At 53.3% G+C, this 23,087-nt stretch overlaps 1 protein-coding gene across 1 annotated transcript in view; it reads right to left on the bottom strand.

The window, feature by feature from the left end:
- The window catches only part of LOC105485203 (RAB11 family interacting protein 4), a 144,204-nt gene extending 122,414 nt beyond the window's left edge, over positions 1-21,790 (bottom strand). Inside the window, exon 1 of the mRNA XM_011747428.3 lies at positions 21,605-21,790. Within this exon, the coding sequence (XP_011745730.2) occupies positions 21,605-21,763 (159 nt within the window). The 5' untranslated portion in view covers positions 21,764-21,790. The remainder of the gene's footprint in view (positions 1-21,604) is intronic.
- Positions 21,791-23,087: the final 1,297 nt, after the last annotated feature.

Here is a 23,087-nt window from a genome sequence, read left to right as displayed (position 1 = left end):
TCCTCTAATCCATCTATCCTGCCCTGTCCGAAACAGGCCCAGCTGCCCAGCCCTGACACTTCAACTAGACTCAAACTGAAAATCTCCCACAGTCCTCCCTCTGTTCCCCAGAAAATGAGTTAACCAGGACACCTCATGGCCTTTCAGTGAATTGAGGTTTAGCTACAGAAACAAAGCAAAATACAGTGGCTCCGGCCAGAAATTCCACTGTTGTTGCTGTCAGTACAACACAAGATGGCAAGTGAGAAGGGCGACTTGTTCTGGGGATCCCGTAATGGAATCTCAGACATACCATGAGACCCTGGCAGACCCCGACCTCTCTGAGCCTCAGTTTTTTCGCCTGTGAATGAGGCAGGTACTGCTCCTTACCTCATACCGTCACCATGGGGATCAGAGGGAATATGGATTTGAGAACTCTTACCATAGGTGAAACATTGCTCAGGGGTTTAATGGTCCCTTGCCGCCTGCCTCCTCCAAGCATCCCTCCCTGCTGCCTGGAAGGGGTCAGGCAGACGCCTATGGTGGCTGCAGGGCCACGGCAGTGGTGGTGGCGGTGAGATCCTGCCCACTGGTCAATCTCTCCATCACAGAAACCCCACATGGATCCCGGGGGAGGTGCAGCCTGCAGCCCTGGCAGAGGACGGAAACCTACCTGTGCCTAGTGTCTGCCTGCTCCCTGGGACTCACTGGTGCCCAAGTACATTTCCCGGGCCAGGCCTAGCCAGGGGCTGGCGACAAGAGGAGCTCCTAGGCCAATGTGGACAGCAGAGACTAAGGTGGCGCCGCCCCTTCCGATCCGTGCTCCCTGTGATGGGACAGGGCAGGATGGGGATTATGGTTCCAGTTTCACTGATGAAGTGAGTGGGACCCAGAGAGGTGAGTCCTTCACCCAAGGTCACCAGGATGGCATTTCTTAGAGAGTGTCAATGTGTTACATGTAGAAAGGTTTCTAAACTCCGTAAGTTTGAGACAGGCTGGGCCAGAGTCAGTGTTTTTACCCGGAGGCTTTCCTGGACTAAAGTGAAGGCGGAGCAGGCTCCATTTCCACATTGCTTGACCAACTGCTGGACCGGAATATGCTTTCCTCCCTCTCTTTGCTGGACACGGGATGGGACCCCTGCTCTGGGGGTCTAGAGCTTTTCTTCCTTGCACAGGACATTAAACGGGCCATTTCCACGGCAAAACTGGCATCTGGGTGAGAGGAGGGTGGCAGTGTGCGTGGTTACCCCTAGAGGATAAACTGCCTAGGTTCACTCGCTCCACACCCCTGCCTGCAGCTTGTGGGTGCAGCTGCCAGCACTGATGCACTCACTTGGGGAGGAGAAATTCTGGTGGGATCTCCCTGGGTCCTCCCCGGACCAAGCTGCTCCCCAGGTGGAGAAGCTGGGTGGCCCAGGTCTACCCAGCCTGGCTGCGGCCCTCCCAGAGCCCCGACTGAGGCGAGGACGTGGGGCTGTCTATGTCTCAGGCTTTCTAGCCCTCGCTTCCTCTCTGCTGCAACTGCACCTCTCCTCGGAAGGACGCCCTGCAGTCTGAGTAGCTGGCCTCATGGGAGGCACCCCTGGGCAGCTTGGCAAATTCCTTAGGGCCCATACGGCAGGGCCAGGGGCCACAGGGGAGGTCTTGAGTCTACTCATTTTGTAGACGCTCTTTGCAGAGGCAAAGTTCTTTTCCAGCAAGCACAGCAGGAGGCAAGAGACCTCATCCATGATTAAGGCCCTTATTTATAATTTAAACCTCTTTCCCAAAAGAAAGTGGCTCAGACGCCTGGGGTGGAGGACCAGCGTAACAGAGTCCTGGGTATCAGAAAGGACTCAGGCGTGTGGCACCTGCACACCCTTCTCCTGGTTTATCCTCATGCCAGCCCTTGGAGAGAGGTTACTGGCCTCACTTAATAAACCAGAAAACCAAGGCTCCAGAGAGCCAGGGACTTGGCCGGGATCTCTGGGCTAGGAGACAGGAAAGCAAGGTTTTGTTGTTGTTGTTGTTGTTTTCTTGTTTTGTTTTGTTTTGTTCTGTTTTTTTGAGACGGAGTCTCGCTCCATCGCCTAGGCTGGAGTGCAGTGGCGTGATCTTGGCTCACTGCAACCTCTGCCTCCCGGGTTCACGCCATTCTCCTGCCATTCTCTCGCCTCAGCCTCCCAAGTAGCTGGGACTACAGCTGCCTGCCGCCACGCCTGGCTAATTTTTTTGTATTTTTAGTAGAGACAGGGTTTCACCACGTTAGCCAGGATGGTGTCAATCTTCTGACCTCATGATCCGCCCACCTTGGCCTCCCAAAGTGCTGGGATTACAGGCGTGAGCCACCGCGCCCAGCCCGAAAAATGAGGCTTGAGCTTGGCATTCCAATCCAGGGCCTATGCATGGTCCATTAAACCATGTGCCGTCCAGGGCGGAAGGATAGGGGGGATTCTCATCCTGTTATCTCAACACAGATCTGCAGAGCCTGTTCACCAGGGTGACACCCTGGAAGCTGTATTTTCCAGGGCTTCCCCTGGAGATTCTGATGATGAGACCGTGAGAGGGGAATCCAGATTGGGTGGCTGGTGGACCTCACCCAGGCAAGGAGTGGCAGGGGCTGGTCTTCAACCAGGGCCCTGGTCTTAGAGCTGGCACATGCCCTCTGAGGCTGGCACAAAAGCGGTTAGGTGGTGGCAGTGGGAATATTTCCAGCAGCAACAGTGGAAACAGAGGGGTTGTGTCATCACCCCTTCCCAGGCAGACTCAGCCCACAGCAGTCACGGCCCCTCCAAGGGTGTGATACCATGCCCTTGCCCCCTTCAGCCCCTCAGTGCAGCGTTGGGATTACAGGTGCGCACTACCATGCCTGGCTAATTTTTGTATTTTTAGTAGAGACAGGGTTTCACCATATTGGCCAGGCTGGTCTTCAACTCCTGGCCTCAAGTGATCTGCCCACCTTAGCCTCCCGAAGTGCTGGGATTACAGACATGAGCCACCACACCCAGCCCAGCTTGCACTCTTTTCTACTATGCAATACCACTTTTTCAATTTACCCCTGTATCTGCAGCCGGAGGCGCAGGTATGTTTCTCCATCATCATCATCATCATCATCATCATCATCATCATCATCCTGGGACCACGTGGTGGCAGCAGCAAACGCACAATCTCAGTGACTTACAGACTTGGATGCTTATCCTTATCCCCCCAAGAGCCTGAAATCATCTATAACCAGTGCAGAACTTCCTCTTCTAAATATCCCCAAAGCCACAGAGTGCACCCTAATAACTCCTCTGGGTAAAGGGCTTAGGATGCACAAGGGCTGTGCTAAGTGCTTCACCCACCTTCTTTCATTAGCATTACGAGAACCCTCTCAGGGGAACAGTATTGCATCCCAATTTTGCAGGGGAGGCCCATCCCAGGTCATAGAGCCAGCAAGCTGGAAAGCTGGGAGCTGACCTCTGACCCGTTCAGACCCTGAGTCCTTGATCACAAAGCCCTCCTGTCTCCCAAACCATCTAGCAGCCTCAAGAAGCAGAGAGGAACTTGCTTCCAAATCACAAGATTTTTGGGGCAGGGCTCAGGAGGAGCTGGGGCTCCTGGTTCCAGGCTGGTCCCCTTGCGCTCTATGTGTTCACTCACTCAGTCGGCTAAGTAACACTGTGCCCGTTACATACGCCCTGTAAATCCAGTACTGTGAACCAGTACAATACCCTGTGTTGGAGGCAGAGGGCTGCAGAAACCCAGCATCTGTCCTCATGCCAGGAGAACCACAGAAATAAATGCTCCTCCCTGCTCCTCGAGTGCAGGGTGGGAACCAAGAGTGCCTGGGCTAAGAGGCTAGGTAGTCCTGCACATCTGTGGTTTCTTTCTACCCAACGCTGAGCTGCCCCTCACCTGGTAGGTGCACCCTGATTTTCCTCTGGGAAGCTGCCCCTCCCCCATTCCCTGTAATTTGGGTGGACTGCCCCTGAGGACGGGCACCTGACCAGGCCTGGCCAAGTGGAGACTCACCCATTCCAAACGTAATTCTTTACATCAACTGGGAAAATAGCAAGCATCACTGAAACATGTAATAGATGCTGGGAAGACATTTGGTACAATTTCCCATCTGGTCTTGAATAAAACTCTTAACAAAAGGAGAACGGAGGGGAGAGGGGGTGGTCTTTATTAATATGCACAAGAATATTGACCCAAACCCAAGTACCGACAAGGTAGTTAGTGGTAGGAAGCTACTGTCCCTCCACTGTAAAAAATTACAAGGAAAGGATGATGGGGTCCTGCCTCCTCCGTCTGTTACCAACCCTTATCTCTACTGGCTCCACCACCATCTGAGACCACACAGGGACCAGGGAACAGCCTCAGCCCAGCTAGCTGTGTCTGGCTGCCCGGATCAACTCTGTGGCCGTCTGTGTGAATGTTTCACCTGGTCCATCATCCCTCCTCTGCTGCCTGGGACTTGGTTTTTCTGCCATGAGGATGGAGTCCCCCCGATCCATAGCAGGAGGCCTGACTACCTCTTGCTGGCCCCCTTCCCTCTCTATTAGGCCACCTCTTGTGCCAACACCAGCCTCGGCCTCTTCAGGATTCACCGCTTCCCTGTCTGTGGACACAGACCCTGTCTGTGAGACCACAGCCCCTGCCCCGGCTGTTCTCCTTGACTCACAGCTGGGCCTGTGGCCAATGTTCCAGTGCATGTCAGTCGGGGCAATGTCTCTTGTGCCCACCCCGCTTGGCTCTAGAAATGCTGGCAGCTCCCATCTCAGAAGAAAAAGTAATTGAACTCAAAAGAAGACACAAAACAATGACTTTTGAACTGGATGGGATGGCTTACCTAGGAAATGCAAAGTCATCAACCAGAAAACTACTAGAAATAATAAATGAATTCATACCAGTGGTGAGATCAGAGAAAACATTTACAAAAAATCAATTGTATTCCTATATGCTAGTGACATGCAGCTAGGAAAAAAATCAGTGGAAAAAAAGTACTGCATTATCAGCAGTAATAAAGCACATTAAATATTAAACATGTATGTAGTCCATTTGTAAAACATTTTTTTAAATATTAATATTTTGCTCCTATTGGGAGGACTAAATATAAATGTAAAGATGGCAGCTCTCTCTAATCTAATAGACTGAATGCAATACCAATTACAGACCCTGAAAAATGTGTTACATTCTTCAAAATCCATAAATAATGAAGACTATCAGAGGGATTTTTAAAAGGTAATAACGGTTGGCTTGTTTCAATTAAAACTATATTATTCCAAGTCATAATGCTCAAAATGTTATAATGTTGCATTAAAAATAAAACAAAACAGCACTTTGGGAGGCCGAGGCGGGCGGATCACAAGGTCAGGAGATCGAGACCACGGTGAAACCCCGTCTCTACTAAAAAAAAAAAAAAAAAATACAAAAAATTAGCCGGGCGCGGTTGTGGGCGCCTGTAGTCCCAGCTACTCGGGAGGCTGAGGCAGGAGAATGGTGTGAACCCGGGAGGCGGAGCTTGCAGTGAACCGAGATCGCGCCACTGCACTCCAGCCTGGGCGACAGAGCGAGACTCCGTCTCAAAAAAAAAAACAAAAAAACAAAACAAAACAAAAAAAACTGTTGAGCATTAAAAAGAATGATGGTAACAAGGTACGACAGGCTGGGGAGGTAAGGAGCCAGGAGTTCATAGTGATACTCAGAAAAGCGGGGTGGAAGGAAAGACCTTCCTTCTTCTTCTTTTTTTTTTTTTTTTTAACAGAACAATGCTCTGTCTGTGGAAAGAATGAGAGAATTAGAAAAATCACCATTTGGCAACCACCAGTGTAATTTACTCAGGCAAGGGGCAGCAGTGGATGCTAAAACTATTCTGTGAACCAAACGTTTACACTGTCCCAAGGTATGGTCCCACAGATTACCTATTAATTATAAGGGGAGAAGTATCATTATGTTGAATAGATGAGGTAGACACCACCTTAACCAAGTGATTGAACTCAGCATCCCCAAAATAGAACAAATGAACATCATGTGGCCCTCATGAGATGCTCTGAGGACACACCACCACCTGTCCTTGCCAAAAACGCTTACTGTGTATCTAATCTCGAGGAAACAGACACATCCAAGTGATGGGACAGTCTATAGGACAACTGGCCCGGACTCCTCAGAAACATCAATGTTATGACAACTGGGGAAATCTGATTATGAGCTGAATATTAGATGACATTGGTGAATTAATGTGAAATCCCTGGGTGATCACTGTGCTGCATTTGGGCAGGAAACTGTCAAATATTTATGGGAGAAAGGTCAAGATGTTTTCCATCTACTAAAAATGGTTCAAGCAAAACAAAACAACAGAAATGGAGATAGATGATAGATGGATAGATGGACAGACAGACAGATAAGAAGCAGAGTGAAAGCCAGCCGCGATAGTTCATGCCTGTAACCCCAGCACTTTGGGAGGCTGAGGTAGGAGGACTGCTTGATCCCAGGAGTTCAAGACCAGCTTGAGTAACATAGCAAGACCCTCATTTCTATGAAAAATAAAAATAAATTAGCTGGGCGTGGTGGCACACACCTGTTAGTCCCAGCTACTCAAGAGGCTGAGGATCACTTGAGCCCAGAAAGTGGAGGCTGCAGTGAGCCAAGATCACACCACTGTACTCCAGCCTGGGTGACTGAGCAAAGCCTTGTCTCGAAAAAAAAAAAAAAGAGTGAAAGAAAAAACCAAACGTGGCAAAACACAAAACAGCTGGTGAGTTTACTGGGGGTTATAAACAAAATAGCTCATTTATTCTTGTTAGAGATGGAAAATAAGTGTCTAACTACTAAAGAAGTGATAAATATAATCAGAAACAAAGCAGATGTGATACAATTGAAAAAACATATACATAGGAAAACTTTTGAGCAATAAGATAGGATTAACAGAGAGAAAGAGGAAAGCAACAGAGCAAGAAAAAATGGCATGACAAACAGTGCTGAAATATAAAGAACTGACTTTAAAATAAAGGGGAAAACAAATATTCCCCTTGATAAATGCTCAAAAAAGATCGATAGGACAGTTTATGCAGAAAGAAATACCAAGAGTAAATAGCAACATGGAGAAAATGCAAAGTCTCATGAGCAATTAAAAATGCAAGTGTAAACAAGCCGTGAAATAGCATTACACACCTATCAAACTGGCAGAAACAAATATATTAAAATAGTAGTACTGATGGGGCCGTGCAGAAACAGCACCCTCGTGCCTGCAGCAAGGCTTGCTTTGAGGCAGGGGAGAGAGAAGCAGAAGATGCGACCATTCTTAGAAAAGGTGAGCAGAAGCCCAAAGCCAGTGCCTCTGGCCAGACAAGTGAGCAGACAGGCCCTAGATTCCACCCACTCAGTGTCTAGGACGTGCCCCCTGGGGGTCAGGGGTTGTGAGACGCCCACACCAGAGGCCACTCCTCTGGCTGGCAGCTGAGCGCTTGGGCTGGGAGCAGAGCCCAAGGGACAGTCAGTGGTACTGAGGGAGGTGCAGCTCAGCTCAGGGTACCCAGGACTCCTCCTCCAGGCTTTCAGCAGTGAGCCTGGCTCCAGACATCCCCCCTTCTGCCCTCTGGAGGGCATCATCTGGGGAGCAAAGTGCCCCCTGGGCTCCACCCTGCTTGCACCAGAGCAGGGGCTGAGCCCAGGGGTTGACCAGCTGGCCCAGGTGCCCTGCCAGGTGGGCTGGGCTCAGTGAGCTGGGCTCAGCAGAGCAGACACTAATAGTGACTGGTGTGAGGGCCAGTCCGTGCTGGGATGAAGCAGGGTGGGAGAGGGAGGAGACACCAGCATCTCTTGAGCAGACGCAGGCACAGTAAATACCACGAGGTGAAACAGGTCACGATAGCTCACACTCAGCAATCATAGCCACATTTCTGTTTTAAGGTACAGAACTTCAGTTCAGTGCGAGTTAGCTTTCTTTTTCCTACTATAAAAGTAAAACTAAGTATAAAGAAAACTAAGAAAAACTAGGTATAAAGTAGTTTAAACTTCTATATCAAGAACAATATTTGAGAATTTTTTTGTTTTTAAAATAAAGAGCAGGCTGGGTGCGGTGGCTCACGCCTGTAATCCCAGTACTTTGGGAGGCCAAGGAGGGCAGATCGCCTGAGGTCAGGAGTTGGAGACCAGCCTTGCCAATGCGGTGAAACCTCGTCTCTACTAAAAATACAAAAAATTAGCCGGGCGTGGTGGCACAAACACCTGTAGTCTCAGCTACTTGGGAGGCAGAGGCAGGAGAATCGCTTGAACCAGGGAGGTAGAGGCTGCAGTGAGCCGAGATTACACCACTGCACTCCAGCCTGGGCGACAGAGTGAGACTCTGTCTCAAAAAAAAAAAAAAAAGAGCAGCTGCCCTTGGAAGGATTCCTGAGAGCAAGGGCAGGCCCTGGAGCCGCGTGAGCTTGGCAGGCGTATGAGCGCCACCTGCACTGGACCCAGGGCTCCAGCACCCAGTCACCAAGGTGGGAATCATGGAGGACCCATGTGAATGCCTCCAGACCACCTGGGAGCTTCCCTCTGACCCTCCCCTCCCCTTCTCTCCATCCTCAGGGTCCCCTCTCCTTGCCCCTGAACTGGGACAGAAACCTCCCACCTCAGCCCCTTCTCCCCCACCCACGCTACTTCTAGGTGGGTTTGTCTAAAGGCATTAGTACAGTGTGGCCCTCTGCTTAAACCTCTTCAACATTTTATCCCGACACCTTTGGGATAAAATCAAGCCCTGCCACCTCCTGCCTCCAGCCTGCCTGGTCAGCCCCTCCACCCCTGCAGGTGGGCCTCTGCACAGGTAGGTCTCACCTTTGGCATACCTGTCCTTCCCTCCACCCTGGCAGACCCTGTTCCAAACTCAGCCCCACCATCCATTTCTGGAGTCCCACTCGAGAAAGGCTTTCTCATCTTCCAGACTCCCGTCTTCATGCTTCAGCCACACCTGCACAAGCCCGTGCCCTTCCCGCAGGTCTGACCAAGGTTTCCATATCAGTCCCCCTCCCCCACCGCAAGGAAGGAATCCCATCTTACTCATCTGTATACCCTCTGGCCCCAAACATGACACAGAATCAGACCTCAAAAATATCTGTAAAAGAGTGGATCGGAGAGCTGACTCAGAAAACCTAGAGTTCGTGGTAATGGTCATTTTAACAAATATATGTGGCACTTACTATGTCACGTGTCACTATGTTTTGAGGGTTTAACATGCATTGCTAATATTATCCCCACTATACAGATGAGGAGACTGAGGCATAAAGAGGTTAGGTAACTTCTCAGAGTCACACAGCAAGTAAGTTGCAGAGCTGGGTCTCAAACCAGATGTGCCTGACACTAGGGCCCAGCTCCCAGCCACTTCCCTAGGGCAGGGAGAGAACCTGAGAGATGGCCTGGCCTGATCTGAGGTGCTGTAGAAAAGTGGAAGTGGGGAAGGGGTAGGAGAGCAGGATGGGGCTGAGGCCGGCTGGGGCTGCAGGGCCTCTGACTGGGGAGGATCTGCAGTGCAGGCTGAGGAAGATGCAGGAACAGGAGCCTGTGGTCCAGGAGTGGCGGGGTGGCCATTTGGAGACACAGAAGACTCAGCCCCACACAGCCTGGGCCTGCAGAGAATTACCTACGAGCGCCTGGCAGGAAATCAGAGCAGTCAGAGAAACAAACGCACACCTCCTGGGGTCATGGCATCACCACTTGAACAGGAAGTGGCGCAGATGCATAATTCCGGGCACAGTTTGCTGGCAGACTCCCTCCCTGCTCAGTGCTGGGATGCAGTGCCCATGAGAGCGCCCCTGGCCGCCCATCCTGCAGATCCCAGACCTACTTCTGATCTGTGCATTTCCCAACCGAGACCACCCCAGGCTCAAATTCCCCAGCCAGAGGAAGCCTCAAATTTTAGATTTCTCCAATGTTAGATTTCTGGAACTCAGATCAGGTCACTCTCTCCCTCCTCTGACCTTCTAAGAACGTGGGACCCCCACTGTAGGAAGCTAAAAAGGCAGCTTTAGAACCTGACAGACCTGGGTTCAAATCCCAGCTCCTCCAGTTACTCAAGACCCTGGACAAGTCACTTCATCTCTTGGAGCCTCCTGGTTGCCATGATGATGAAAAGGATTAAGAAATACAAAGGCAGGGCCGGGCGTGGTGGCTCATGCCTGTAATCCCAACACGTTGGGAGGCCGAGATGGGCGGATCACGAGGTCAGGAGATCGAGACCATCCCGGCCAACATGGTGAAACCCCATCTCTCCTAAAAATTCAAAAAAAATTAGCCGGGCATGGTGGGGGGCCCCTCTAGTCCCAGGTACTCAGGAGGCTGAGGCAGGAGAATGGCGTGAAACTGGGATGCAGAGCTTGCGGTGGGTCGGGATTTCACCACTGCACACCAACCTGGGCAACGGAACGAGACTCTGTCTCAAATAAATAAATAAATAAATAAAAATAAAATAATCTGAGCCCTCACTTTTTTCAGCAAGACCCCAGCTCTTGCCAGACCCAGTGGCCTGTGTGGGAAGTGAGAAGTCATAAAAGGAGTCAATTCCGTAGAGGGCAGGAATTACTGCCTGCATCACTCAGTAGCCAAGAGACAGGGACATGCTGCTCTTGGATGAAGTGCTGCTGCTCATCCAAAACTCATCTGAGCTACTCAGACTCTCCCAGCTCCTGAGACCTCCCGAAAGTCACCATCTGGTCCCTGTTCCAGCCTGAGTTCTCAGTCTCCCTGCCCTTCCTGTCCCTTTACTACATGGAGACACTTGTCACTCCCTGAAAATACCAGTCCCCATCCCTGGGTCTGTGCTTAGGACTTGTGCATGACTGATACTCAGGAAGTGGTAGATGGTGGGTGGGTGGGTGGGTGGGTGGATGGATGGATGGATGGATGGATGGACAGATGGGGAGGCTAGGGAAGTGGGAGGAAGGGTGGATGAACAGATGGGTGGGCTAAGGGGTGAGTGGCTAATGAATGGATGGGTGGATGGATGGTTGGATGGGCGGTTGGCTGGACGGATGGATCAGGAGGTACATGGTTGGGTATATATGGCTGGACGGAAGGGATGATGGATGGGTCGATGGATGGGTAAGTGGATGCTTAGGTGAACGGGCAGGCAGATGGTTGGATGAATGGGTGGAGGAAGTGTGAGCAGATGGAACTCTAGGAGATAGACTTCAGCTCGTTATATGAACAAGAACTCAGCCAGAGCTCTGCCAGGTGAGAATGGGCTTGCCTTGGGAGGCAGCGTGTGCCTGTCTCTTGGCTACTGAGTGATGCAGGCGCTGAATGGGAGTCTCACTGAATGACTTCTACTTCCCTTCTGGTTTTTGTTTTGGTTCATAACAATCCTCTGCCTATCCTGTCGAGGTGCTGGCCTTAGACTGGGATTTTCCTGGGGACAGTGCCCATTGTAGGCCCATGTGTCATCAGCAAACACTTTGGAGGAAGCTGGCAATCTTCTCTGGGTTTTGTGCCTGTAAGCCCTGAGCCACAGCAACTGAAGTGTGTGTTGGACTCAAGGCCTTGGTCTCCAGGGAAGCCAGAGGTCCTCACAGCTGGAATCTGGGCTACGGCTGTATGCTCCCCGTCTTGGGTCACAGGTTGTTATGGAAACCTGTAAGGATTCTGGGCTGCTCTGCTCATCCTGCCCCCAAGGACACAGAAGCTATGGACAATGGGTCCTCAGCAGTGACCTCAGGGGTGACAGGTTGCAGGAAATTGGTGGCCCTAAGTTGTGGCCCATGGGGGAGTCTCCAAGAATCTGAAGATGCTGGGGCAAGCCGGTTTTTCTTTCTTTTTTTTTTTTTTTTTGAGACGGAGCCTGGCTCTGTCGCCCAGGCTGGAGTGCAGTGGCGCGATCTTGGTTCACTACAAGCTCCACCTCCCAGGTTCACACCATTCTCCTGCCTCAGCCTCCCCAGTAGCTAGGACTACAGTTGCCCACCATCATGCCCAGCTAATTTTGTTTTTGTATTTTTAGTAGAGATGGGGTTTCACCGTGTTAGCCAGGATGGTCTCGGTCTCCTGACCTCGTGATCCGCCTGCCTCGGCCTCCCAGAGTGCTGGGATTACAGGCGTGAGCCAACGCGCCTGTCCAAGTCTGGCTTTTAAAGGGGGCCAGGCCACACCTGGGTCAGCTTCTGTAAATTCCTTTGTTGTGGGCAGTGAGATGAGACCCAAGGGCCAGGATAGAAGGAAGGGGAGAAAGAGCCCAGGAGTGCCAGGTAGGGTTGGGCTGAAACGTGGTCCCCAGACCTGTCCATCGCCACTGGCTCCACAGCTGCACTCAGGTCTCACAGGCCAACGTGGAGCTCCCGAGTCCTCACCCAGCCCTCTTCCTCTCTGCCTCCCCACCCAGCAACGGCAGCCTGTCTCCAAAGTCTCCTCTTGTTCACTCTCACTGCCAATCGGCTCCATTTTCAAGATCCAGCCACTGCTCCACGGCTTCTCCTCTGCTCCCAGCCCCCAGCGCCCATCACCTGGGTGAAGCAGCAGCCTTGGCACTGGTGTCCCTGCCTCTCCCGGCCCCTTCTGCCTCTCCGAGGAGCCACATGGCAGCCAGGGTGGTCCCCATTAAACCTAAGTCTGATCCTATTTCTCCTCTGCTCAGAACCATTTGGGGGCTTCCATCTCATTCCAAGAAAGCCAAAGCCCCTGCAGGGAAGGCCGCAGGAACTGGCCCGCCCTTGTCATCGGGCTCACTGTGCCTCTAAGCCCCGGGGCAGGCTCCTGCCTCTGCATGGATCACGTTCCCGAGACATTTGCAAGGTGCAGCCCCCACTTCATTCTGGGCTCCACCTCAATATCCATCTATGACATTGTTCTAAGTACATTGGCTTTTGTTTCAGCACTAATGTTTTTTTCCGCCACTTACCCGCACCTGACAGTTGTTTCTATTCCTTTGTCTGTCTCTTTCCTGTGCCCCCCAATCAGAATGCGAGTCCAGGTCCCTGTTGTTTCCTGTTTCCCAGTGCCCAGGGCAGGGTTGGCACACAGTAGGTACCCACGATGTTAAAAATGCAATAAAATGGCTTTTTTTTTTTTTTTTGAGACAAAGTCTCACTCTGTCGCCTAGGCTGGAGTGCAGTGGCTCAATCGGCTCACTGCAACCTCCTCCTCCTGGGTTTAAGTGATTCTCCTGCCTCAGCTTCCCGAGTAGCTGAGATTACAGGTGTGTGCCATCACCCCCGGCTAATTTTTGTATTTTTAATAGAGACGGAGTTTCACCATGTTGGCCAGGCTGGTCTCAAACTCCTGACCTCAGGTGATCTGCCTGCCTTGGCCTCCCAAAGTGCTGGGATTACAGGCTTGAGCCACTGTGCTGGGCCTAGGAATAAAATTTATTTATTTGTATTTATTTTTTTATTTTTATTTTTTGAGATGGAGTCTCACTCTGTCACCCAGGCTGGGGTGCAGTGGTGCAATCTCAGCTCACTGCAACCTCCGCCTCCCAGGTTTAAGCAATTCTCCTGTCTCAGCCTCTCAAGTAGCTGGGACTACAGGCGCATGCTACCACGCCCAGCTAATTTTTGTATTTTTAGTAGAGACGGGGTTTCACCATGTTTGTCAGGCTGGTCTCGAACTCCTGACCTCAAGCGATCCACCCGCCTTAGCCTCCCAAAGTGCTGGGATTACAGAGTTGAGCCACCACACCTGGCCTAGGAATAAAAATTTTTGGCCGGGCGCAGTGGCTCACGCCTGTAATCCCAGCACTCTGGGAGGCCGAGGCGGGCAGATCACGAGGTCAGGAGATCGAGACCATCCTGGCTAACACGGTGAAACCCCGTGTCTACTAAAAAAATACAAAAAATTAGCCAGGCGTAGTGGTGGGCGCCTGTAGTCACAGCTACTTGGGAGGCTGAAGCAGGAGAATGGTGTGAACCCAGGAGGCAGAGCTTGCAGTGAGCCGAGATCGTGCCACTGCACTCCAGCCTGGGCGACAGAGCAAGACTCCGTCTCAAAAAAAAATTTTTTTTTTTTTTACATCTGGACCCATGTTAAGGGTAAATGTAAGGGGTACTTCCATAAAATCAACTCTATAAAAATTTTAGCACATTTACCCAATAACTTGGGGCTGGGAGGACAGCAGTGACTTGGGCAAGCCGTATGCCATTTCCAGGCCAGGGGCATTTCCCCTCCACCCTGCCCAGGTTGGTGTGACTCAGCTCTAAGAGTCAATCTCAGCCAGCTGTTGGGTTCCCCTTCTGCACTGTTCCTGGTGGCACTGCTCAGGGCTGGGGTGGGGACGACTGCTGGGTGGGCCAAAGGGGTGCTGCAACAGGAAGGGAAGGCGCCCTCCACCCCACACTCCCGGACTGAGGCAGAACCCCCTCCACCACGTGGACCTATTCCTGCTGGCGGCAGGTTGCCCAGGCCGGGGCATCATTGTCCAGGAGCCTGCGGCCCACCCTAGCAACACACTGCCCCCCAAGGCAGTGCTGCCCAGCACCGACTTTCTAAGGCGGTGAAGGCCCTGCTAAAGGAAAAAGGAGTGGCTTTGTAGCCATCGCCCCCATTCCCAGGTACCTGGGCTCCCTACTTCCTGCCCACCAGCCCAGGCAGCACACAGGAATCTTCTGGCCCGGGCTCTCCTCCCTCCGCCCAGTCCTTTCTTCTTCTTTTCCTCTTTGGTTTTCTTCCCAGTGCTGGGGAAGGCTCCTAGGCCTCAGAGCTGGGGCCAGGTCTGAAAGCCATGCTGCCTGTCCAGCCTCGTGACCTACCTGGACAGGGGGAACGTCCCACTTCATGGGCTGGACGCCCCTAAGGGAAGCTTGTGGATGCTTCAAGGTTCTCTACCCACTGAAACCCCTCAGAGGGCACGTCTTGCTGATGGGAAGGGCTGATTCTTCCCCCTACTCAGGTCTACACGTCCCCCATTCAGGTCTCACCAATGGAGGCAGGGATCACACCCCCCAACCAGAGCACGGCCCCTCAACTCTGGCGCTTCCTTCTCTAGAACTCCAGTGTCTTGGGAATGATGCTGGAACTCACAAGGTTTTGCCAAATGGATTCAGGCTTCGTCAAAAGAGTGTCTCACAGGCCTGTAATCCCAGCACCTCGGGAGGCTCAGGCGGGTGGATCACCTGAGGTCAGGAGTTAAAAGACCAGCCTGGCCAACATGGCAAAACCCCGTCTCTACTAAAAATACAAAAAATTAGCCGGGTATGGTGGCACGTGGCTGTGTAATCCCAGCTACTCGGGAGGCTGAGGTGAGAGAATCGCTTGAACCCAAGAGGTGGAGGTTGCAACGAGCCAAGATGGTGCCACTGCACTCCAGCCTGGGTGACAGAGTGAGACTCCACCTCAAAAACAAAAAACAAAAAACAAAAAACAGGAAAAAAGAGTGTCTGACAAAAAATTAGCTGAACATGGTGGCATATACTTGCAGTGCCAGCTACTTGGGAGGCTGGGGCGGGAAGCCGGTTTGAGCCCAAGAGCTCAAGGCTGCAGTGAGTGGTGATGCAGCCCTGAACTCCAGCCACAGCTACAAAGCCAGAGCCTGTTTCAATTAAAAAAAAAAAGAAAAAAGGCAGGGGCGTGTCTGATAAGATGGATGAGTCCCAGCAGACTTTCTGCATCTGGCCTCCTCCCAGCACAGCCAAACTGGTGGGCATGAGAGGCCAGAGGGTGCCCCAGCTAGGACTTGTCCTCCCACCCCAAAGCAGAGTGTGGTGCCACGTGCCCATCCCCAGGCCCCAAGGGACCCCAGCCTTGGCCCCACTTCCATGATGACCTCCAACCTCAGGAGCACCGTTCCCCAGAAGCACAGGAAAGAGAACGTCTCTCTGGGCCCACTCCTGTCTTGCTCCCACCTCAGGTCCCAGGCACTCCCACCTTTCCTGCCAGGCTCAGGGCACCTGGGCCTTCCTTCTGATGTGCCAGCCTTGTTACTCTGCAGGGTGGCCTCATTAGGGTGGGGTACATCGAGGCTGCCTGGTCTCAAAAGAGCACCTTTCGGCCGGGCGCGGTGGCTCAAGCCTGTAATCCCAGCACTTTGGGAGGCCGAGACGGGCGGATCACGAGGTCAGGAGATCGAGACCATCCTGGCTAACACGGTGAAACCTCGTCTCTATTAAGAAATACAAAAAACTAGCCGGGCGAGGTGGCGGGCGCCTGTAGTCCCAGCTACTCGGGAGGCTGAGGCAGGAGAATGGCGTGAACCTGGGAGGCGGAGCTTGCAGTGAGCTGAGATCCGGCCACTCCAGCCTGGGTGACAGAGCGAGACTCCGTCTCAAAAAAAAAAAAAAAAAAAAAAAAAAAAAAAAAAGAGCACCTTTAACTATCACCTTTTGGGAGTGGCTTGTTGGGGCTTTGCCGGCCTTCCAGGCCCCTGTCAATTCTGCACCCCTCGCCACTGCCCAAGTCAGGCTGCTTTTCCTTTCTTACCATGTGCCACAGTCCTGAGGAGGCCTTCTGCCTCCAGTCCTGCTCCCCATCCCGTTCTCCCACACACATCCACTCTTGGCTGCCTAGGTCTCCTCACTGCCTACAGGGAACCACTGATCTGGCCCTACCTTCCCCTTCACCGCCTCCTCCGGCCACAGCGAAGGGGATACAGTTATGTCTTCCCCATTATCCAATCCCCACTCATGAGCAGAGGAGCTTTAGTTCCAGGTGCTCCTGTTCCTGGAAGCCCATGTATCTCAGAAGACGTCGACCCCAGCCCCAGGGCTGGCTCCTGGCTGGTCTCAGCCCATCCTAGCACCCCAACCCTTTTGCCATTTCAAAGACCCAGGCTTAAGCCAAGTGACACTAGCAATTCCCCAATAGCGGGCATTAGCTCAGAGGGGACCCGAGGACTCAGGGAGCCGAATGGGGACCATCATTTCATCTCCAAGCAGGCAGGCCTGCTGTCCAGAGGAGATGGTGCTGGGTTAATGCATGGCAGAGGCCTACTTGGTGATTCTTATTTCCATTTTTCTAGCAAGAAGGACGGTCTTCAAACTGGAAAGGGAAGAGGACCATATCACAAGGAAGTGTGGTCCAGGACATCTCTGGCTGCTTTCAATGTCTGCCATTCTGACTGCCGGGGGGACGCACGAGGGGCAGGAACACCACAGCTGGTTAAGGAGGGTAAGTTGAACACACAGAGGCCGGTGCCAGATCTTGACCTCAATTTCTAGCAAATCCCCAGCCTAGAACAGCCTCTCAAAAATGCTTGCAAGTGTTAAGAAAATAATAATAATGACAAGGAGAGCGCCAGCAATTCTGATATTATGCCTACTCTGTGCAGATACTGGGCTAAGCCCTTTGTATGTATTAACTCACTCAAATCCCAAAATAACCCTATGGAATGGGGCCTCTGATCAGTTCCATTTGATGGATGAGTAAATAGAGGCCTAAAGAGGTTAGGGAGACTATGCAATACATCAGGAAGGCAACGCGGGGTCAGGGTGTTGAGCCATCATGTTACATATTTATCAGAGTCCTGCTCCCCTGGCATTGTAGACTTTCAGGGTCAGGGCAGTGGTGTGCCCCCATCCCTCAAAAATCTTCCTTCCTTCCTACTTCCCTCCCTCCCTCCTTCTTCCTTTTCTTTCTTTTCTTTTTTTTTTTTTTTTTTTTTGTGGCACAGTCTCACTCTGTCACCCAGGCTGGAATGCAGTGATGTAATCTCAGCTCACTGCAATCTCTGCCTCCTGGGTTCAAGCGATTCTCCTGCGTCAGGCTCCCGACTAGCTGGGATTACAGGTGCATGCCACTACACCGGGCTAATTTTTGTATTTTTTGTAGAGATGGGGGTCTCACCATGTTGCCCAGGCTGGTCTCGAACTCCTGAGCTCCAGCGATCCTCCCACCTCAGCCTCCCAAAGTTTTAAGATTACAGGTATGAGCCACCACACCCGGGCCACTGTCTCCTCTTTTCTGCTGTGATACCTAGGTCAACAAAGTAGGGAACTATCAGGGACTAACCTAATCCATAAATACCATTATTAAGTAACGTTCATACTTGATCCAGACTTCCTTAGTTTTTACCTAATGTCCTCTTCTTGGTTCTAGGGTACCATTCAGGACACCACACTGCATTTGGTCATCTGCCTCCTTAGTCTCCACTTGGCTGTGACAGTGTCTCAGAATTTCCTTGTTTTGGATGACCTTGACAAATCTGACAGGTGCTAATCAGGTATTTTGTAGAATGCCTCTCAGTTGGGATTTGTCTGGTGTTTTTCTCAGGGCTAGACTGGGATTCCTGGTTTGGGAGGAAGACCACAGAGGAAAAGGTCTATTCTCACCACATCACACTAAGGGTATATGCCATCATCATGACCTGTCACTATCGATGTTGGCCTTGATCACCTTCTGAGACAGTGTGTGTTGGGTTTCTCCAGTATACAGTTGTTCTTCCCCTCCCCTTTCCAAACTCTACCCTTTATAAGGAAGCCACTACACACCTCATGCTTACAGGGTGTGAAGTTATGCTTTACTTCCTCAGTGGGGCAATTATTAGCATATGTTATTTGGATTTCTTCTATACGAGAGATTTTCCTATTTATTTATTATTCATTTGTTCAATAATTTATACTATATATACTTCATTATGGCCTCATGGATATTTATTTCATACTTTATGACCTAGTATATTTTGGTTTCTGCAAAGCATTTGATCCTGGTATCCCTGGTATTCTGGGGGTAGGTGGTAAACTGTGGACAATCAGCTGTAAGTTCACTGAACTGCATATCTAATGAATGAGCATTATCCACCCCGGAGCACCAAGTGGCTGGGAAATCAATGCCACTGCCTGATTTTAAAGCAAATGAAATAGAAACAGAGTACACTGCATTTTGTAAGGGAGGCCCCCTCCACCGCTGGAAAACAACGCTCCGATTTTGTAATGCATCAGGGGATATGATGGGTAGTGAGTAGAGATGCAAAGCATATTTCCACGGGTCTCGGTCAATACAGTGTGAGCAGAAAACCACCCCTACAAGTGCCTTGGGGCCCTGTCCATGGTCCTGCCCCGCATGTTTAACCAGCCTTGTGGATTCAGACACACCAAGCACTGCTTCTCCACAGCTGAGACTGACAGAGGTAGGATGGTAGATTCTCTTTCTTGACACATACAATGTGAGGAAATGAACAAGACGAAATTAAATGGGAATAAGGGCCAAGAAACAGGCTTATATTCCAGAAATTATTGACACAGATAACAGGCCCGAATGCTTCCACAAGCCAGGATTGTTAAAAGAAAAAAGAAAAAAAAAAAAAAGGAATTGTGTTACAGTAAGAGAGACTAAAAGGTGACAACAACCACATACACTGCACAGTCCTAGAGAGGAAACAGCAAAAATGGACATTTTGGGGTCAAATAGGGAAATCTGAAAAAGGTCTGCATATTAAACGAGATGAAAATTTATTGAAGCAGAAAAGTGATGATCATTTACCAGCAAAAAAATCAGGTTACAAAACAGTATGCACAGTATGATCTCATTTTCTGGAGAAAATTGGCATATAAGCATGGAAACAGCTGGAATGGTCTGACAGAAGTGTCATCGAGGCGCTGCGGGAGAGATAGGACACAATACGTTTTATTTTGCTTGTCCCTATTTCCAGTTTTCTGCAGTGCATATCCACCGCTTCTGTAGTAATATCAGAGTATGTTTTTAAAAGAAAGAAATCACTGACGCTCCCCCAAGGGTGGAGAATCCCTGGCTTGGCAGAGGTTTCTAAAACAGATCCCTGGAGGTTTTGGTGGCCAGAAACTTAATATGAGTGGACAGTGCAGAGGCAGCCCCACCCTGAGCTGCGTGCATGTGTAAGGTCTTGGGGCTGGTACAGTCTTGGGTGGGCGGGGGGGCGGTCTGCTGGTCCAGCCCTTTCATGTTATTGCTAGGAAAACTGAATCACAGAATTAGGCGATGGCAGCTCCAGGGCCAGAAGCCAGATGTCTGGCTACTGGGTCACATGGAAATGGCCTAGGGCTTCAGGAACTGGGGTATTTGGCCTGGAGAAGGGAAAATGGGAGTAAGGAGCTAGGAAGGAGAGAAGGGGCATGAGTGCTATTTTCAAATATTTAAAGGCCCCGGCAAAGAAGAGAGACCCATGTGAGTCCCTGTGCAGAATGGTGATGACTAAGTGACGAGCAGGTCTGTCTCTAGAGTGTATGAGGGAGAAGGTTCTAATGGCAGGAACTGTCCAGCCGGGGGAGAAGTGGGTGAGGCTTGCTGGGCACGTGGCCGAGGTTGGTGGCCCCTGCCAGAGGTTGCTGGGAGACCCTTCCCACCACTGAGGCTCTGTGGTTCGGGGACTCCAGGTTTCAGCCAGAGCTGGTGGCTTCTTTACCCGCCCTGCAGCCTGTGTCCTGAGAGGAAGGAGCGGGACTCTACCTACACCAGGAGGCGGCTCAGCCTGCCCCAGATGGGAACCACCGGGGAAAAGGGAAGGGTGTGGCTGGCCTTTAGGGAAGAAAGGTCATGGTGGCAGCAGGCAGTGCCCCTCAGCAGAGCCCCGCAGAGGGCAGTCTGGGCTCTCATAGGCACTGCAGTGGTGTTTCCTGGGGTGGGTACCTGAGTTCTCAAGCCCTGAAGCTGCCTCGCTCTCTTCTGCCCACCGCTCTCAGCAACTCACAGGTCCCGGCCCATGCCCAGGTGCCAGTGAGAGATAATTCTCCATCGTCTCTCACTGTCTGGTGACACGGAGGCACGGGTCCAACCTGGCCATCATCCAGCTTCCCCCATGTCCTGAAATGCCTGGTCTGACCTGTCCCGGGAACACAATGCCAGCCAGTGCCCATTTGAGGCCCATGGCCCCAGGCCCCCCATGCAGGGCCTGAGGCCTTAGATGGTTTTGGAAACCCACTTCTCAGGGCTTTTGTCTCCAGGGGAAATCCCTGACCATTTCAGCCAGGTGGGTGTTCTGTCTTCCCCTAAAGACAAAGTCCCCAGTCCCCACGCCGGTGCCACCAGAGGACTCTGGTGTGGTGATATGACTCCGTCCACCCTACTGGCTGCACCGACCCTCCGCTTCCAGCCCTGTTAACAATCTACGTAAGTCCTGCTTTCCCCAAATAGATGCCACATGAAAGCCCTCTGCTCAGCCACCACTCCCCGAGCCTGGCTCTGCCTGGCCTGCTGCAGCCAACACAGCCGGCTGCCAGCCTGGCTGCCCAGCAGAGCCTGAATGAGAGAGGTCACTCAGCACTGAGCCGGGAATACACGGTGGCCCCAGCAGACACCTTCTCCTGTGTCTGGGCAGGGTGGGTGCAGCCAAGGAGCCAAGGCTGCAGAGCACCCCTACCTGTCCCTTTCACCCCCTGGCCCGGCCCAGCAGAGCGTACACAGACCCTTGCATCTTGTTCTCCGCAGCTGGGGGTGGGGTGGGGACCCTGGGACCAGATTCTGGTAGGTCTCTCCCCAAGACAAGGGTGGATGTGCAGACCGCTCAGAAGGACCTGCACGACCGAGGAGGGAAGGTGGGCGCAGAAGCCACCCTGGGCGTGACGCGTGATGCTCGGGGCACAGGCGCCACGAAGGGGGGAAAGCGAGGGCCCGGCTGTGCCGGGGATACCCGGGGGACCGAGGTCCTGGGCTCCGGCGGAGGGAGGGGATTGGGAGGGAGGCCACTGCCTCGGGCCACGCGGGTGACCCGGCGGGAGAGCTGGGGGAGGGGCGGCGGGGCTGGGGGCTGGGCTGGGGTCCCCGGACCGGGACTGGGGTCGGGCCAGCTTACCTCCTCGCCCTGGCCGAAGCGCAGTCCGAGCGCCGCGACGCGTTCCACGCGCAGGAAGCCGTCGGGGTCGCGGCCGCACACCTCGAACACCTCGCGCAGGCGGCGCACGGAGCGCAGCAGAGCCGCGGGGGCGCCCGCCCAGCCCGCGCCGCCCGCCATCCGGGCCGGCCCGCAGCTCAGCCCGGACCCCTCGCCCGCCGCACCCGCCGCCCTCCCGCCGCCGCCATCGCCGCGCGCCCTCCGGAGCCGCCCGCCTGGGTCTGCGCCGCGCAGCCTCCGCCCGGTGGCGGCCGCGGCCGATCAGTGTCAGCAGCGGCGCCGCAGCCCCCGCCGCTCCAGAGGGGAAGGGAGGGGAGGGGAGGGAAGGGGAGGGGGAGAGGGGAGGATAAGGGGGAGGGGCAATGGGGGAGGGGAGGGGCAATAGGGGGAGGGGAGGGGCAATGGGGGAGGGGACGGGCGGGGGCCGCGGCGAGAGCGGGAGGGAGAGGGAGGCGGCAGCGGCGGCGGGGACGCTGCAGACAAAAGGAGCCCGCGTCCTCCCGAGTGGGGCCGTCCACGCGGGGCCGGCAGGCGCAGCGCGCTGCCTACGGTCGCCTCCTCCGCGGCCTCAGTTTCCCTCCGCGTCCCGGAGCCCGCCCCTTCCCCTGGACACCCGGAGCCACCCGAAGGCCCCGCCCTGCCGGAGGATTCCGCAGGGTCGTGCCCCTCTCCGCTGCCCGTGCCCGCTGCCGCGCCTCGCGTCTCCCGAGCGGTCAGGATGTCCTGGGTGTCTCCTGCGTTGGCGCGTTCCGTGACTGCATTCATGTCGGAGGAAGCTGAGGCCCAGAGAGGTCGGACTCACTCTAGGCCACACAGCTCAAGATAGGCAGGGCTGGGATTCGCTCCCAGCTCTGGAGGGCTCTGGACTCCGCTCTTCACCTCGGCGCCGCGGTCTCCCGGCGCTCTACTCCAAGACAGCAGTTGTGGGGCCATCGGGCTGGGGGAGGGCACAGAGAGGAGGAGCAGGGAACTGAACCCCAGCCTGGACCCGGGACCCTGCGACAGGGAGGTGAGGAGAAAACCAGGATGAGGCCCAAGGGAGGAAAAGCGAGGCCCTTCCAGAGGCCTGCCTGTGGCAGGACCCAGGGCTGCCCCACGCCTGGAGGAGGCTTCCTCCCTTTCCCCGGGTTCCCACCATCACACCTCCCTGGCAGCCCGCATGCCCCAAGCTCAGAGAGTCCAGGACAGAATCTCTGTCCTGGTGGCTGCAGGCTCCAGGTCAGTACCTTGGCCTCCTCTCATTAGTGCTCAGCGGAGCCTCCACCCCAGCTTGTACTGACTTCCCAGCTGCGCTTCGGGGACCTGCAGGACCGGGCCGGGCTCTCCTCTGCTCTCCTCCTCCTTGCTGGGCACATCAGGTCTTTGTGGCAACGATTGGCCCCAAGCCAAAAACAGGCCTTGGTTGAGGCTACTCCCACCTGTGCTGTCCTGCTCAGCACTGAGG

Source organism: Macaca nemestrina, chromosome 17 (assembly GCF_043159975.1).
Source record: "Macaca nemestrina isolate mMacNem1 chromosome 17, mMacNem.hap1, whole genome shotgun sequence".
NCBI lineage: Eukaryota > Metazoa > Chordata > Mammalia > Primates > Cercopithecidae > Macaca > Macaca nemestrina.
Note: the sequence above shows the minus strand (reverse complement) of the source record. Positions and strands in the feature narration are given on the sequence as shown.